Raw genomic sequence first — 17,420 nt, 5'->3', positions numbered from 1 at the left:
GATTTTATTTTATTTTATAATAATAATGTATGTGTATGTATGTATATATCTATTTTGTTTGTAATTGGGTTGTTTAAGGTTTGCTGTATGAAAAAAATATGAATTATGTTGGTGTCAAATGTTATATTAATAACAATATAATGTATTGAATATATATATATGAATTTGTTGTTAAATAATTTAGGTGTAATTATTTGACATTAAATTCAGTACCAATAAACCATTGATTATTTACAGTCTTTTCAATTATATTTTCAAAATTATCCCCAAGTCATGTCCCTCTATATACAAATTTATTTATTTCAAATTACCAAAATACAAGTATTGAGCCAAGCAAAAAACTAGTTACCACTTTTTTATACTTAATATAATATTTGAACGTTTTAGATAACCATAAACAACAATCTAATACAACTATTTTAAAGATTAAAAACTATATACAAATATACATAGTATACTTTATATTTTCAACAATAATCAATGGTTTAGAAATGTTTCCAGAACATTTTGGTACCTACTAGTTCACAATAATTGTTAAAAAAAAAAATAGTATAAGTTAAATTTTAATTAAATTATAAAATATTTGATACTTCAAAGTAAACACATTGAGACTGGTTCTTAAAAAAATATTTTTTCTAGTTGAAGATAATATGCATTTCGTACATGTCAAATTTATAAAATGTGTAATAATAATTGGTTGGACTAACCAATTATTAAATATTCTATTTTGTTGCAAATAAACGATTTGATTAAAAAATATAGTATTTTGTACATCATTTTTACGTATTAAATAATAATTTCAAAGATTTTTTAAGAAAGAGGGTTTTTTCCGCTTTGTAACATTAATTGATTTTTGTGTAATTTCTACTGTAGTTGAACTTTTTAAGGCTTTGTGGTCAATACTATTATTTGAAATAATTGTTTGAATGTCTTGATTTTCCTCCTTAATGCATATGTTCTTTGATTCTTTGGGTTCATCAGAATATCTTTAAAAAGATAATGTTGTTGGAGTTATAAATGTTTAAAAAAAAAACTTATTTTTACCTGGTATTGTGCTGTTCAATTAGAGGCGATGAATATATTTCATATAGATGTTGGCTTTCATTACATAAATCTTTATGATTTAGTAGTGTATTCATAAAGAAATCATCTTTCTCAAAAATATCTGTCTTAATATTTTCTATTCAAAATCAAATAAACTATGATATAACCATTTGAATATATTATGTTCTTAGAGTTATAAAATATACAGACCATGTGTAATATTGCCTCCTATTAATTTATATTCAGATATTTCCAAGTCCTTTTTTTCAATAATATTAAATAAATCTTCTTGGTTTTGTTTTAATTGTTTTATTATTTTCAATAATGGGCAAGTCAATGTGGAATAAAACTATGTACGAAACGTAAAAAAACAACATAAGGTATCATTATTTTATTTTAAAATACATACTAAGTTAATAACAACTTAGTATTCATAGTTGAATATAGGTATAAGAATTTAGAGAGCAGTTTTCAGAAACTATTAAAAAAATAAGTAATGAAAATTACTCATGAAATGTATAATAGACTACAGAAAATTATTTTAAATATAATTTTTAGACATTTTTGTGATGATAAATGTAAAAATGTAGTCTGCATGGGCCCCATGTACAAATATCATGATCTACATTAAAAACAAAAATAAGGTATCAAAGAAAAACCTGTAAATCTATTGTTTATAACCCTAACCTTTTTTTTGTGATAGCAAAATTCATAAACGAACCTAGCCATGAATCACCTGAGGTATATAATATGACTTATATTCAATGTTTAGTATAAAACATGGTTAAAATAAAACTGATGATATATTTTTCTACTATGCTAAACTAGACATGACACCATGACCTTTTAGTTTCATACTTTCTTAGGCTTTACTTCTGTCATATGCAACAAAATAAGAATAACCAACATATTAGTATAGAATGTATAATACATAATATGATAGTGTTGTAATCATATCCATTGTTCAGTTGAACTATGAACAATACTCCTAATATGAACTGCAATGGTATACAATCGATACTTACAATATTTTCATCCTTTAATTCCAAATCCAATTCCAATTTAAATGGTGGAAACTCTTCTGATAAAGTTATTGTCAGATCTGCCTTAATATTCAATTTGTCTGGATAAAAATTATAATTTACATTATACAACTCTCCACTACTTTCAAAAAATCCAACAACGTTTTTAACATCAACTTCAATTTTATTGGTCGGCTAGGCATATAAAACAATAATCACCATAAATATCTATACATAAAACTCAGCAATATTGGTTATTATACAAATTTAAAAATAATTCAGACTGAGAAAAAGTTTAAATTATCCATTTTGGAACGTTTAATTTTTATTTTGAAGTTATTGTGAATGTATATTTATGAAAAATAACTTTCGAGTTAAATTAATATTCATAGTAGGTACTCACCGCATATATTGAGGCTAATGAAGATTCATGTATTTCTTTTGAGTATAACTGTTTCATATTGGTAAAACTAAAAATACAAAAATCACCTTTTCGACGGAATTGAAAAAACATTGGAGCATTATTAAAGGTTTTCTTTGTAGGCATCCACATATCTAACTTAAAATTTTCAATTTTTTTTTTAAAATAAAAATAACCAAATTAAGGATATGTTTAGATTATATAGTACTAAACATAATTTAAAATATTTGAATTCTGTACAAAAATTTTGACTTCTTCGTCATGTATACATTTATAAAACATCATAATATAACGATTATATTATTGTGTTTATTAGTAAAAAAAAAAAAAAAATAGAAATAATTTATAATTAGGTAGAGAATAGTTACAGTTAGCTAAAATTGATTGTCACCAATATCTGAGCTGTCAGTGCCTGTCACCAAAATACTGTATACGACAATAATATATACGATTTAAAGATATAATGGACTGTAAACGAGCAGCTTATCAGTGACCCTCAAATGTTTTGAACGCCGCCGAAACTACTATTTTTAATCGTGGTCCGTAGTCTATGCCGTATCTATGGTAATTTCAAAATATTGTGCTTTGTGATAAGATTATCAGTCATAATTTTATGCTTCATTTTTATTATTCGTTTTGCAGGTGAATGCTGTTCTAGCCTTTAGGGTATATAATATTATTTATTCACTAATTAAATACTAGTTCTATAAATTTATATTGTTGACAAATTGAATATGCCCTCTGAACGTCGCTTGTGGAAAATAGTATTTGATAATTTTTTAAAATCTCTTCAACCTAAACTGAAAGAAAAACCAATTGGTATTGATGCACAAGGTAATAAATACTTTGAGTTAGAAGCCGATCCTCAAGGTGGCCGTAGATTGCCAAGAAGATGGTTTGTTCCAGTAGATGAAGAATCAGGTGTTCCAACACCTGAATGGTCACAGTGGTTAAGAGGAAGACGTGATGAACCACCAACTCAAGAGGAAATTGCTCATAACGAAGCTATTGCAAATATGAAGAAAATTAATGCTGAGAATATTGCACAGAAATTTAGACTTCCAGGCTCTACTAATGAAACAGAATGTCAACAAAATAGTAAAGGGTTTCCTGATATGTCCGAAAAATTTGAAATACAACCTGGAAATTTAAAAAGTAAAATAAAATAAATTTTAGTCAACAACTCTTTGTAAAATATACTGCAAAAATAACAGTTTGTTATGTATTACTTATGTTTTGATAATACTTTTTGAATTTAAGTAGTCATAATGTCTGATAGAAAATAATAGTTATTCTTGGGTACAAATAATGTTATTTATTTATGTAATTTCTAATAATTGTAGAACTTACACAGTTCTTACTAAATTTAGAACCAAATTGCACATATTGTATTATATTTTATTTCAATGAGTTATTATTATCAACTACTGTGTGAATATATCTTAGGAAAGTTCTCTCATTTATGTTACTTTACCTTGTCACTTATTATTTTTAATCAAACAAAAATAATTTTAACAAGCTATTTAATCAACTACAAAAACTTAAGCTTCTTTGCCTTTAAACAAATTTGTTACCTTTCAATAACATTTGATAAGTGATATTGATATTACTCAGATATGAAAATGTAATACAATATTGGGGAAGCCGATAAATAAAACGCGCTCTGGTGGAAACAATTTGTACCTTACAATTTAAGATGTATAGATGTAGTTGTATATTGGTTATTTTACTTTTTATAATAAATTAATTTTGTTATCGAAACTTTATGAGTTTTTATAGCTAACTGTATAAGTTGGTAAGTACAATTTATACTAATATTATCAAATACATTTAAATGCACTTCGCTTAAAGCAATTTGAATGTAAATTTTCGGGAAAATACATATAAACTCCGGACTCTACGCACGGAAGAACCTGCCTAACCATCGTTACTATACGTGTTGACAGCACTCCCAGGGTTAACCTGTCTTCCCAATAATAGGTATTCATAATTTGTGCAATTTTGTATGTGAATATATGAATAATGTAGTCAATATTTTAAGTTTTAATAAATAATGTGTATATAATATCATATATAGGAGTTTCACCATTACGTTAAGTATTTCTATAAAATTTGTAATTTTACAGATACTAGAATAATATATCATTACTGTAGTAGTAATCATTAATAAATTAATAAAAATTGCAAAAAATCTTTTATTTACAAAATATTATAGATACATAATAAAATAATTAGTTATATAATATATTTGAGTTAATATTAAAATAACTAAATAGTGAAGTAAAATAATATACATATAATTATAATAATGGACATTTAAACTAATTCAACCAGAAAAGTCACTATGGTCAAATAATGCTTGATCATAAAGTTCAGCTTTAACTAATCGTCCGCCAAAGAATCGACCATTTAGGGAGTCACGAGCTTGTTCGGCCTCTGAAAAATAATAATTATCAATTAATATTACTATCGCTTATCAAACATAATTTATTCTCATGGAAAAATTGCAAAAAAAAGGTGACCCGTGAAGTAGAAATATACCACTTTTATAAATTACCTGACATCTGCGTAAACTCTACAAATATTTTTACAATTGTATCTGAATCGTCATCTACACTATCTGATTGTTTTTCTTTATAAATAATAACACGTTCGACTACACCAAATCTATATAAAAAAAAAAAAAAAAAATATTAGCAAATAAAATAAAATTAATTATTAATGATAAGCAGGGAATTGAGTGGCTGAGCAGAATAAGGCTGCAATGCTATTGTGCTAACACGCATCGTCACTGGTTCAACTGGATGCGTTTCTCTTTAGATTGCCATTTCTTAAACATAACTGGGAACCATTAACAATATAACTTACGTAGTATACCAAAATAATTATTAAAAATTAAAAATAATAGAATATTATCAAAACATCAACCTGTTGTAAACTAAAAAAAAAAACTAATATTGCAAAAAAAAAAAATTAATTACTTGCTACATTCATCTTGAATTTCTTCTTGTAAACTGTCATCTACATCTTCAACTCCAACCATGTTTCTGAGTATAACAACTCTACTCTATATTAACATTTTAAACAAACAAATAAATACAATTGTTTAATTGTTCAATTTTACTATGAGTTTGTTTGCAAACCAATATATTATTATATTTTGTCATAATTACATGGTAATTACTAATTAGGAGTAAAGTATACATGTGTTCACATTTATATTTATACTAGCCGACCCATCACAGTTTCGATCGTGATTGATTGTTTATTTGTCTTCGGACACGATGATATGTATGATTTTTTATTCGAATTTTATCGTTTAATGTGATCAGCAAGTAAATATAAAAAACGGTTAATTAAAACGTATTGAAATGTTTCTAGTGGTATTAATGATAAATGTATTTTTATAGCTGAAGCTGAACCTGTGCACTTCGTTGTCCGTAAAAATTGCAACTCTTAAAATAATTATGATTGTTCGACTCCTTTTGTGTGTAACTTGCTGCAGTAAGTGAAACTCAGCCACCCTGGTTGGCAATCCGAATAGCTTGTACCTGATCTGCCCAAATATTAACTGCCCGAAACCTAACCAATGGCAACCAATAATAAATAAACACTCATTTCTACTGTAGACTGTAACCAATGGCAACTATAATTAAATAAAAATTAATTTATAAAATGTTTATATTTTATCTTTACATATAAAAATGAATGTATGTGTGTCAGTGTGTGTGTCCATGTTACCATGGCAACCAATTATATATTATTTTGAAATTTCTGATAAAATGTTGGAAATTTTAATGGGCAACGAAGTGAATGGGATCAGATATTTATATATATATATATATATAGATAGATTATACCTCTGAGCAGAAGATAGGCTAATTGAAAAAGGGAGAGAACCAACCCCGGGAGGTGCTCAAACCGAAATTTTGAGATTTCCGATGGAAATTTTTGTTTTTAAATGGTTGCCATGGGTTTTGAAGCTATTATAATAATAATTATTGGTTGCTGGGAAACGAAGTGCACGGGATCAGCTAGTATTTAATAAAAATTGTTTCCAAATAACGTTATTAATAATATATATTTTTTTTATATATTATATTCTTATAACTTATAACTTTTAACTTTTAAGTTATAATAGTAACACGCAATATAGAAATGCACTTAAAAGTTAAAAATTAAAATTAATTATTCTTAATATTTAAATTTTAAATCAAAATTATAATTTATATAAAAATTAGAAAATTCAAAGTTTCTGTTTCAAATTAAAATGTTTTTTTTTAAGTTAAAGATTAAAAAGTAAAGACAAGCGAAATTTTTAAAAAAATTTTTTTTGTGGTATAAATAATTTAATAATGTATAATACTATAATTTATTTTCGTTTTCGATTTCGTTATTAAATTTTTTGTTATCTTTTTTTAGTTGTTTTTTGTTTTTGTTTAATTGTTTTTTGTTATTTTCTGTTTAATAAAGTTTTTTAAAAACGTTTTCCATCCCTGCTTTATAGTGATGAGTAATTGAATAAATATTTAAATATTTAAGTATTTAGAACAAAAAAAAAAAAAATAATAGTTAATTAGGTAGGTAGTTTAACACGACATAATTAATTATTGCTACTTATTTCTAACACTCGCAGATTCAATATTTATTTAAAGTATATAATACCGTGCATAATACTTATAAAGGTAATAAGCAACATTGCTTAAGAGGAGTAAATGCTAAGTATAATTTAAATATCACAGAAAGACTATATGGAAATTTGTAACAAAATAAAATTTCATCCTCTCAGATCTGGATTTTATGCATTTACACCAAAATTGGATAAAACATTCAAAAAGACAATAAATTAAGTGAGTAACATTCTGCTGTAAATTAGTCTAAAAGAGTCACTGTAATAAATGTGTTAAGTTAGAATTCAATAATATAAAATCATTGTAAACGAAAAGCGATTCTGAGCAATCCATATTACTAAGCATATTTTATAATATTATTATGATTAAAGTAATTCATTATACTATTAGTCAGTAGGTTAAATTATTTTTTGATAAAAAAATTGCATTTGAAAATGTAATTGTGTCTAAAATATAATAGTATACTTTAAAAGTTTTAAGTGCCCATGAATAATATTTTTAAATCACAACAAAATAACTAAAATAGTAACTATTTAACAGTTATTTTTCATTTAAATAAATATATAATTTCATCCAAATTTGAATTTAAAATGTCCTTAAGAGGACGCTATATCCGCATGCGTTGTCTCCTTCTTACAAATGTACAAGATAGCAAAAAACTGTTTTGCGCGGGATAGAACCACTTCCTCAGTATTTATTGCGGGATTTCCAAAATCACACAACGCACAGGGAACAATTTTATCTGTGTCGTAGCGTTTTTATTATTTGGATAGCATAAATAAAATTAAAGTTATCAGTTTGAGAACATTAGGATTTTTTTTTGTTTTTTCATTTAATTATTAAAAATTATTGGTAAATGCTATCAAAAAAATAAAAATACTATGACACAGGTAAAGTTGTTCCCAATGCGTTGTGTAATTTTGGTAATTCTACTATGAATACCGAGGGAGTGGTTCTATCCCGAGCAAAACAATTTTTCGCTATGTTGTACATTTGTAAGACAGAGATAACGCATACGGGTATAGCATCCTCTTAAAAAGTGTTATTATATTTTTCTATTACAGTATGTTTTTTTTTTTTTTATATCAAAAAACCCCTGCTTCTTTGGCCATTATTTGTAGTTGGGCATTTTAGAGTCGTTTACAAATATTAAAATATACAAATATATATACCTATGTGAATAGAATTACATTAAAGGTAATCAGTAGGATGACATTATTATTGAAAGACAATTTATAATAGTAACTAAGATCTAATGATATAGGTTGTATGAAGTAATTATGTTTAATGTTTTTTTAGTGCTTAAGTGCATACATATTTCCCATGTTTATGAGTACTAGAAGTCCCTCAGCCCAAGTAATCAATCAGAAAAATAGAATAATATTTTAGACTCCCAGCCTCAACAGAATGATGTCATGGTAACACTCTCCATGTCGCCCAAAATCATAGAATGATCAGCCATAAAGCATATACATGTCAAAACAAAAAAAACAACACATGTAATTAAATCACTTAATGTGATCATTGTTAAATCAATACATTCAACACTTTTCTTAGATACTAAAATATCTAATAGTTTGTATTAAATAAATTTAAATCCAAATGCCCATTTAATCATTAGATCTAATGTTCAATTTTGATCCTTAATACTATTTACATTCTAGTATCAGTCTTAAAGATATACCTAAGTTTGGTGAGACTAGACTGTAGGTTTATTGAAATGTTATTATATTTACCTCAGTTTTTCGCATTAATTTTTGCATAACAAGGTGTCTAGCACTTTGTCCTTTAATAGACATATTTTCTTGTTGTTGTAATGTTTGAGGTTCAGTTTCTTCCAATAATTTTTTTTGTAATTCTTCTTGTTTTTTTTGTTGATCAGCCCGTTTTTGTGCATCTGCCGTTACTGTTGGAATTACAGGGGCAGCTAATTGCGTAGGATTTATAAGTGTTGGCGGAGGTATAGCTTGTTGAATAACTGGACTCAATCCTGTGGTACCTAAAAAACAATACTTATATTTTATCTTTTTGCTTTATTGGATACAAAAATGTATGAGTAGAAAAATAAAGTTACCTGGTATTATTGGTACTGGAGCTCTAATTTGTTGTGGTATAGCAATCCCTGGCGGTGGTATAGTAGCAGCTGGAACAGCAGGAGTTATACCTAATGTAGTAGGTAATTGTTGTAAACCAGGTAAGACAGCTGTTTGAGCACCTAATTGAGAACTTAATTTACTTAAACCTAAAACTGCATTAGTAGCAACTGCATCCATCGCTTGAATTTTTGCTGTAGCTGCTGCAGCTGCAACAGCGGCAGCTGTAGGCATATGACTTGAAGATGAAGGACCCTGAAAATGTGTATATTAAAATATGTATCTCATTAATTTATAAATATTTTAAATTTACATGAAGCGCATTTGGAGGAGTAATGGCACGCCCAACTCTTAAATACTGGCCTCCAAGGTCAAAAAGATTCATTGAAGATATTGCTTCAATAGCCGCTTGACGACCCTCGTACTCAATGAAACCATAGCCCCGATGTCTGTTTGGTGTACTACCTTGTGCAAGTTTACATGTCCTAATTGGGCCAAATGCTTCAAATACACTTTTTATATCATCTTCAGTTAAGTCTGGATGTATAGATGCTACGTAAATACGATTATATTGTTTAGCTTCTTCCTGAATCTCATCAATGACAGATTGAGCTTGTGGCATATTGCTAGGACGTCCAACCTAAATCAAAGACAGTATTATACATATTATAATGGCTTTTACTGCAAAACTACTAATTAATATCATTTTTTTCTTAACCAGGCAATAATACTATACTCTGTCCAAAATAAGAAACACAGTCAGCAGCAACCAGTTTTCATCAGCGGTAGTCAGGTAACAACCCCTGTTTATCACCTTTACCGAGTCATCAATCTATATACCCGATGTGTAGCATTGCCATGCCCCTGCACACCAGTCAGTTGTCGACTGTGTTTCTCATCTTGGACAAAGTAAATGTTTATAAGATTATAAGAACATGTATGTAATACTTACAACTTTAATATTTCGACCACCAAGCATTACTCCATTCATTTGTTCAAGTGCAAGCTGAGCAGCTTCTGGTATTTCATATTCTACAAATGCAAAACCTTTGTGCTTTTGAGTAATTGGATCCCAAGACATGTTAATCGATTTAATACAACCAAATGGTGAAAATGCTTGCTTAATTGAGTCTTCTTTGAGTTCAAAACTAATACTTCCAACATACACTCTAAACATTATATGCCAAATTAATATACTTTATTGTTTTGAATATAATTTATACAAGTTATGGAAATAATTTTAAAACAATCAGGTCTTATCAGCAAATTAATCACTAATTAGGGAAACACAATAAAAGATATTAGTCTCAACCAACTCTCAATATCGTATATTATTTTACATCATATTGTTTATTTATTGAATTGAAATATTCAACAGAATTGTAGTGAATGTTTAACTGACCTGCACATTAATATTAAAGCTTGGTGACGATGGAATGACTTGGCTTGTTGTTGTTGATGGGCTAATGTTTGTTTCATTAATACCATCTTAATACTTTGTTCCATAGCATATTTTTTAGCTTTGGCAACAGCTTCATTTTGTTCCGTACTCAATTTGATTAAAGGAGCAGCAAGTGCACCTAAAATACCAAGTCTTGAACCAGGACCTATAAATCATATAATAATTCAATATTATACCACAATTAAACAATATTATATTTTTAGAATCAAATAATCTGTAGCACTAGAACCAAAATATAAAATATGAAGAGCAGGTTTTCAATAATAAGATGAAAGACAACAAATGTTATACTGACATCCATAAAATAGAATTTCTGAGTATAAGAATAACAACAAGAATGTTAAGCATTTAAATAGTATAATACACAATCAAGTTCATCATATAAAACATAAATAATTGAACAATTTTAATATATATTGTAATTTAGAAAGTTTAAGAAAAAAAATTAAGAGGATGTCAAACCCGCATGTGTTGTCTCTGTCTTACAAATGTACAACATAACAAAAACTGTTTAGCACGGGACAACTTTTATCTTTCTATGCTTGTAGTAGTGGCTCCAAAATTTCTGAACATGGTGGAAAATTGTCTATGCAACATCGTGCCCATATTTTAGATACCATAAATACAATAAGTTATTTGCTTCTTAACATTTGGTTTTTGTTTTTTTTTCATTTGCTTATAAAAAATGATTGAATAGTGCTATTAAAATAAGGAGCACACTGTTGCACAGATAAAGTTCTTCTTTACATGTTGTGAACATTTTGTAGTTCTACAACAAATATTTCTGCGAGAAAAGTTGCCCCGCGCAAAACAGTTTTTGCTATGTTGTACATTTGTAAGACACAGACTACACATGCAGGTGTGACATCCTCTTAATATTTTTACCATTTTAAACTTATAGGATATATTAGTAAAAAATATAACTTATATAGAGTATTAGACTCAATTAAATAATTAAGTCATTCATAATTGCACATAGCCTAATAACTTATTCAAATTAAATTACCATAAGTAAATAATTAAGTACCTGAGATTAAAGTTCCAACTTGATTGAAATCATATGGTGCAGTAGTGAATGATGCATTTCCATTCACTGAAAGAAAAAAACATGTTAATAAAAATTTTAACTCAAGAGGATATAAACATTAAACGTCAAGATAATTTATTTTTTAAAAATAATTAAGAAAGAATTAAATATTGCCTGAAAAAGAATATAATTTATTTTATATATATATCAAATAATTTATGCAACTAAGATATTTTAAGCATTGACTTAAATATAATTTTATAAAATACTATTCAGTTAATAAATGAATATATATTTTTCACTTATAAGTTTTAAGAAAAAATTATAAACACAATTTAATTAATTTTCTAAATATTTAAAACAAGTCGCTCTTTAAAACTATCTATAAAAAGTTGCAAAAACTATATTTTTAATAAACAAACAGCAAAAATGTTTTTAAATACAATGTAGAATAGGAGGAAATAATATTTACTAATTTATAGGACATGTATTAATTGTTTTAATGTTAATGTATTTAATTTAAATATGTTATTTGCTGAATGTTTAATATGTATCAAATAACACCATTATGGTATGAGCAAACATATTTTTTTTCCATTAGAGACCTTAACCGCAACGGGTAGTAGGCCTGACTTGTTCAGGTGGCTGCACTTGCTAGTAGAGGGATATTGGTCCGGAGACAACACAGAAGAGCATGACGAAAACAAAAACAAACCAAAATAAAATATAAAGTAGATAAATGTTTAAATTCTCCTAATTTAGTCGTCAATTATACTTACAACGTTTTTAAACAACCACAGGCCTACCAAATGGACCAATTTGAAAGTTAACTCCAAAACTGAAATCAATTGATCCAAAACAAACACAACATTTTGGATGAATAATATGATTCTAGAAAATTTACCTGCATCCATTAACCATTAAAAAAAAAAGAATTTAGCAACCATGATATAACAGTATTTTAAACCTACTTATTACTTTATTAAGATAATATTTTTAAGATTTAAGTTGTCGTCGAAGAAGAAAAGTTGCTAAATTTTGGAAATTTTGATGAATTTTTCACTATATATTTCGCAATTTAAACATATTTAATGATGATTTTCTGATAGGTAAATATATATTTTTTCTGAGTTCTAACATATGCATAGTTTAATAAATATTTAACGATAACCTAATGTGAAACAAATTAAACATTATTTTATTTTTTGATGAGGGAAAGAATAATAATTTTGAGAAACAAATACATCATAAAATAATGGTTCAATTTACAAATATTAGCATACCAAACATAATTGAGTCACAAATAGCTCTCTGTTCTGTTTGTTAATAAAATGGAACATTTCGATGAACTAAGGTTAGTAAAATATACATAAAAAAAATAATTACATGAAAATAAATGTTTATAAGTATTGTACACACCCTTCCCTACAAACTAGGTAATTTAATCTTTTGATGTGTGAGAAGCGTATAGACTAGTGCTATCAGTAAACCGCCTGGAACATCTCAAAAAAAAAAAAAAAGAATATTGATTAGTTTAACTGGTAAAGATTATATTAGTTAGATTATATTTTTTTGATTTATTTTAAAATATGTTACATTTTATCTATTTATTAGGCTAGATAATTATATTTCTTAAGAGTTAAGAGATACTTAAGAGAACTTAAACTAAAAAATAGTCAACCTGATATTTAAATAATATATAATAGAATAGATTAACATTATTCTGAATGTATTTTATAAATATTTAAAAATACAAATTTGTATTAGAAACAAGCATCTCCTAACAGTTAGTTAATAAAAATCTATAGGTCAAATTATTTCCTTGAGTTTGAAGATGTTAAATATTTTTTAATTAAGTCATATACAAATATAAATTAAATAATATATTTAAAAAAATAAATTTAATTAGGTACTATTTTTTTTTTTTATCATAAACATGGAATTTTCTATTTTCAATATTAACAAATTGATTTATAACAGTTTTTAATATGTAGATATGGAGACTATTTAAACCTAAAAAAAAATACTGAATTACAAAGAAATTATTAATCATAAAATTATTAGATATAATATGCACCCATATAAATATATAAATATAAAGACATGAATATTTATTTTCTATAAAAAGGGATTTCAGTACCTTAATTTAAAACAAAATAATAATTAAATTGTTTAAAAATAACTAAAAATACAATACCTTCATGTTTTGGTACTTTAGCTTCTGGTTCCTCTTCTGTACCATTTGACATGACTGGTGCAGAGACGGATGCAGGTTGGTAGTTGTTGGAATTAGCTGTTGGCAGTGAGCTAATAAATGGTTGTTGCTGCTAAATAATACATTAAATACGTTAATACATTTTATAAATATAAATATTATTTTTTATTTTTTATTATTTATTATTTAAATAGTTACATTATATTATTAAACTATACTAATGACGAGTTGTATAAAGGATTACTTATTAAATGCATCAATAGTGGGGTGGGTCTCTTAAACATGATTTAGTGGCCCATTATTGGTCTATTACATTTTTAGTGAACTATTCAATTAATCAACTTTTTTTTGTTATGCAACTTGGCATAACTATTGTCAATATTATACCTAAGTAATAATTACAATATATTTTTACAAAATATCCATAATATTTAAAACTATGATTAAAGATTATCAGGTTAATTTTGTATATATAAAATCCAGGGATGGAAAACGTTTTTAAAAAAAGTTATTAAACGGAAAAAAAACACAAAAACAAAAACAATTAATAAAACAAAAACAAAAAACAACTGAAAAAATGATAACGAAATCAAAAACGAAAATAAATTATAGTAGTATACATTATTTAATTATTAAATTATACCATGAAAAAAAAAATTTTGAAATAAATTCACTTGTCTTTATTTTTTAATCTTTAACTTTAAAAACCATTCAATTTTAAATCAGAAATTTCGAATTTTCTAATTTTTATGTAAATTATAATTTTGTTTTAAATTTAAATATTAAGAATAATTAATTTTAATTTTTAACTTTTAAGTGCATTTCTGTATTGCGTGTTACTATTATAACTTAAAAGTTATAAGTTATAAGAATATTATATATATTGTATACAATATATATATAATAATTAATTTTAATTTTCAACTTTTAAGTCCATTTCTATATTGCGCGTTACTATTATAACTTAAAAGTTATAAGTTATAAGAATATAATATAAAAAAAAATATATTATCAAAAACGTTTAACAAAAACAAAATTTTTCAAATCAATAAACAAAAACGAAAACGAAAAAATTAAATCATTTTCCATCCCTGATAAAATCACACTTTTCTACTAAACCTTTACAACAAAATATCTAATTTTCTGTACTTTATTTTGTCTGTGTATGTAGCCACAAGAGTAAATACATCATAGTTTAAACATGAAATAATCTATATTAAAAATAATTAAAAATATAATGCAATTTATTTTAACACTGACTATGAATTGAATTTGATGATTAATATAACTATGTTAGGTAATACGTTTTTGATGCTAAGTTAGTTTAAAATATTTACTTTAAATAACTAACTTCAGGTTTATAATGGTAAATGAAGTTGTATGGTGTTGAAAACTTCAATAATTAACTAATATTAAATACCTGTCTGTAAGTGTTCATAAAATGAAATTTAAAATTTATTCTGAATATAGGTATCAAAGTTTGTAATATTTATGATAATAACTACCTATATTAAACAGGCAACAGCATTTTAATCATTCTGGTAAAAGGGGTACCTATTATGATCATCGATCTGCTTAAAATATATAAATATAATAAAACTACAAATAGTACTTGGAATATTAAAAAAACTAAGTAAACCTCTACAGTTTATCGCTGTGGCTAGAGCCTCGGACACCCGGTATCTAATGTGAAAAGTTATATCCCTGGACATTCTGATACATAAATGGCAAGCATCGGAAGAGAACATCTAACGGACAATTACACCTACTTAAACAACAGCTGAATAAGTTACACTACTAGACTTATGATTGGTGAATAAAGTATAAAATATATAAATACAGCATAGATGTTTACAGAAATAAAAATAAAATTTAGAGAAGAATACTTAATTTTGTTAAATCTAGTAACAACTACCTAATCATAGAAACTATGAATTTATGATAACTTGTAAAGGTTAATTACCTACATAATAGGTAGTAACATACTAATATATTTTATTTTGTTTTTACAAAATTAGATTTAATGTTCCATAATAAAGTAATTTTGAACCATTAAATATATTTAAAATGAAAATACCTATTTATTAAATGATAATAATCAATAATAGGTATAACTAAACACTATGAAATTACATAAAAAAAAAACTAGTATTTGTAGGTACTTACTAAACCAACACTTCCGTTCATCATGATTAGTTTGAAACTATTGAAAATAATATAATAACTATCTGTTACCTATACCACAATACAATAATTTATCGAATTTAAATGTGCCTTTAAATATAATAGAAACAAAATGATTATAGGGTTAGGTTGATAGGCATTAGGTATAACTTAAAACACTTAAATGGAAATAAAAATAAAAATTAAACTTCATTTATTTGACATATTATTAGAAAAGCGGAGAACAGTAAGAACTAAAAACTTTTAGTAAGAATATTGTCGTGAGAATGTGATGGTGAATGGTGATCGAAGTACCAAACACTACAAATTGGAATGATATTATGCTGATTGACGATAATATCTTGCAATGAGAATTGAAAACACTATGAAACAGTGTAAACCGAGAACGGCGAGAACATTAAAATATCGGAATTTTAGTATTTACAATTAGTATATTTTCTAGATTAAGAAAACTGTAAAGTAAGTTCTAGTTTCGACATTCGCCTGACATGGGTCATGGACAAGAATACGAAAGAAAATGGTTGAACGTTGAACCACGGAGTGACTATCCCAACCAATCACCATAGAGTTGGTAATGTTTTCATCATGGAATAATCATGTCAAATATTTTAGCGCTAAAATCTAAATTAATTATAATGAAATAATATGTAAATACTAAACTGTTATATGCTTATATATTTATTTAATTTGTATAGTGTACTGAGTAGTGTGTACACGACGAAATTTAATGTACAGTCATACAGATAATAATACAATTAGTTTTGAAGATATCAGTGAGGTTGGTATTATTAACTATAATTTGTATGAAGGGTCCAACATTTTTTTAATTATATATACTAAACACTTGTCATTTTTACGTTAAAAATATAAAATTTGATTATTATCATCATTAAAAACATAAGTCCTCATTATAATATTAAATGTACATAATAGTTATAATTATTTATATAAATATAGAATTATTCACATTATTTAAAAGTATAAATAAAAAAAATATTAAATATAAAATACAATTTTACAAAATATAATTACGATTACAATTTACAAAATAATTATTAATTTATAGTCTAAGCATGCAATATGTTGACTATTTCATATTAGTAAAATATAGCTCTATCTTTTTGACGAGCAAATTTCTTTAGGATGTCTTCTAGATCCACTTTAATACTTCTATGAACACTTAATAATGCTAGGCCATTTAAACAGTTTTGTCCAATAGCGTTTAGCAAAAATGTTTTCATATAAACTTTTAATAAAAAGTATGTACACGGAAATAAATCAGAATTACCAGTGGCGTCCGCTGGAGGGGGGGGGCTAACGG

The 17,420-nt window shown here is 25.9% G+C and overlaps 3 protein-coding genes and 1 long non-coding RNA gene across 10 annotated transcripts; 1 reads left to right on the top strand and 3 right to left on the bottom strand.

The window, feature by feature from the left end:
• Positions 1–103: 103 nt before the first annotated feature.
• On the bottom strand, positions 104–2,997 carry LOC100163999. 2 transcript variants are annotated; one of them, XM_008180419.3, is made up of 6 exons: positions 2,856–2,997; positions 2,470–2,625; positions 2,070–2,261; positions 1,255–1,393; positions 1,045–1,180; positions 104–986 (listed from the first exon to the last, which is right to left on the bottom strand). In XM_008180419.3, the coding sequence occupies exons 2-6, from the start codon at positions 2,617–2,619 to the stop codon at positions 800–802; spliced, it is 804 nt and encodes a 267-aa protein (XP_008178641.1). In that variant the 5' UTR covers positions 2,620–2,625; positions 2,856–2,997; the 3' UTR covers positions 104–799. The 2 variants fall into 2 exon arrangements, with proteins under 2 accessions (XP_008178641.1, XP_001951900.2); XM_001951865.4 differs by having other exon boundaries at positions 2,470–2,958.
• Positions 2,998–3,086: 89 nt separating this feature from the next.
• Positions 3,087–4,248, top strand: LOC100166043 (NADH dehydrogenase [ubiquinone] 1 alpha subcomplex assembly factor 2). Its single transcript, XM_029487007.1, has one exon. The coding sequence runs from the start codon at positions 3,222–3,224 to the stop codon at positions 3,654–3,656; it is 435 nt and encodes a 144-aa protein (XP_029342867.1). The 5' UTR covers positions 3,087–3,221; the 3' UTR covers positions 3,657–4,248.
• A 420-nt stretch (positions 4,249–4,668) lies between these two features.
• LOC100168078 (poly(U)-binding-splicing factor half pint) lies at positions 4,669–16,601 on the bottom strand. Of its 6 annotated transcripts, none has more exons than XM_008180404.2 (12): positions 16,082–16,601; positions 13,898–14,027; positions 11,701–11,766; positions 10,614–10,818; positions 10,164–10,380; positions 9,525–9,851; positions 9,355–9,466; positions 9,193–9,282; positions 8,855–9,117; positions 5,469–5,554; positions 5,045–5,154; positions 4,669–4,923 (listed from the first exon to the last, which is right to left on the bottom strand). In XM_008180404.2, exons 1-12 carry the CDS (start codon positions 16,103–16,105, stop codon positions 4,814–4,816), a joined length of 1,740 nt encoding a protein of 579 aa, XP_008178626.1. In that variant the 5' UTR covers positions 16,106–16,601; the 3' UTR covers positions 4,669–4,813. The 6 variants fall into 6 exon arrangements, with proteins under 6 accessions (XP_008178626.1, XP_008178627.1, XP_001951881.2 ...); XM_008180405.3 differs by adding an exon at positions 13,120–13,193 and having other exon boundaries at positions 9,193–9,466; positions 16,082–16,600; XM_001951846.4 differs by having other exon boundaries at positions 9,193–9,466.
• Positions 12,298–12,835, bottom strand: LOC115033705. The gene is made up of 2 exons (XR_003839007.1): positions 12,480–12,835; positions 12,298–12,354 (listed from the first exon to the last, which is right to left on the bottom strand). It is a non-coding gene; the product is annotated as an uncharacterized LOC115033705 (long non-coding RNA).
• Positions 16,602–17,420: the final 819 nt, after the last annotated feature.

This window comes from Acyrthosiphon pisum, chromosome A1 (assembly GCF_005508785.2).
Source record: "Acyrthosiphon pisum isolate AL4f chromosome A1, pea_aphid_22Mar2018_4r6ur, whole genome shotgun sequence".
NCBI lineage: Eukaryota > Metazoa > Arthropoda > Insecta > Hemiptera > Aphididae > Acyrthosiphon > Acyrthosiphon pisum.
The sequence above is the reverse complement of the archived record's forward strand: the minus strand, read 5'-3'. Positions and strand labels throughout refer to the sequence as shown.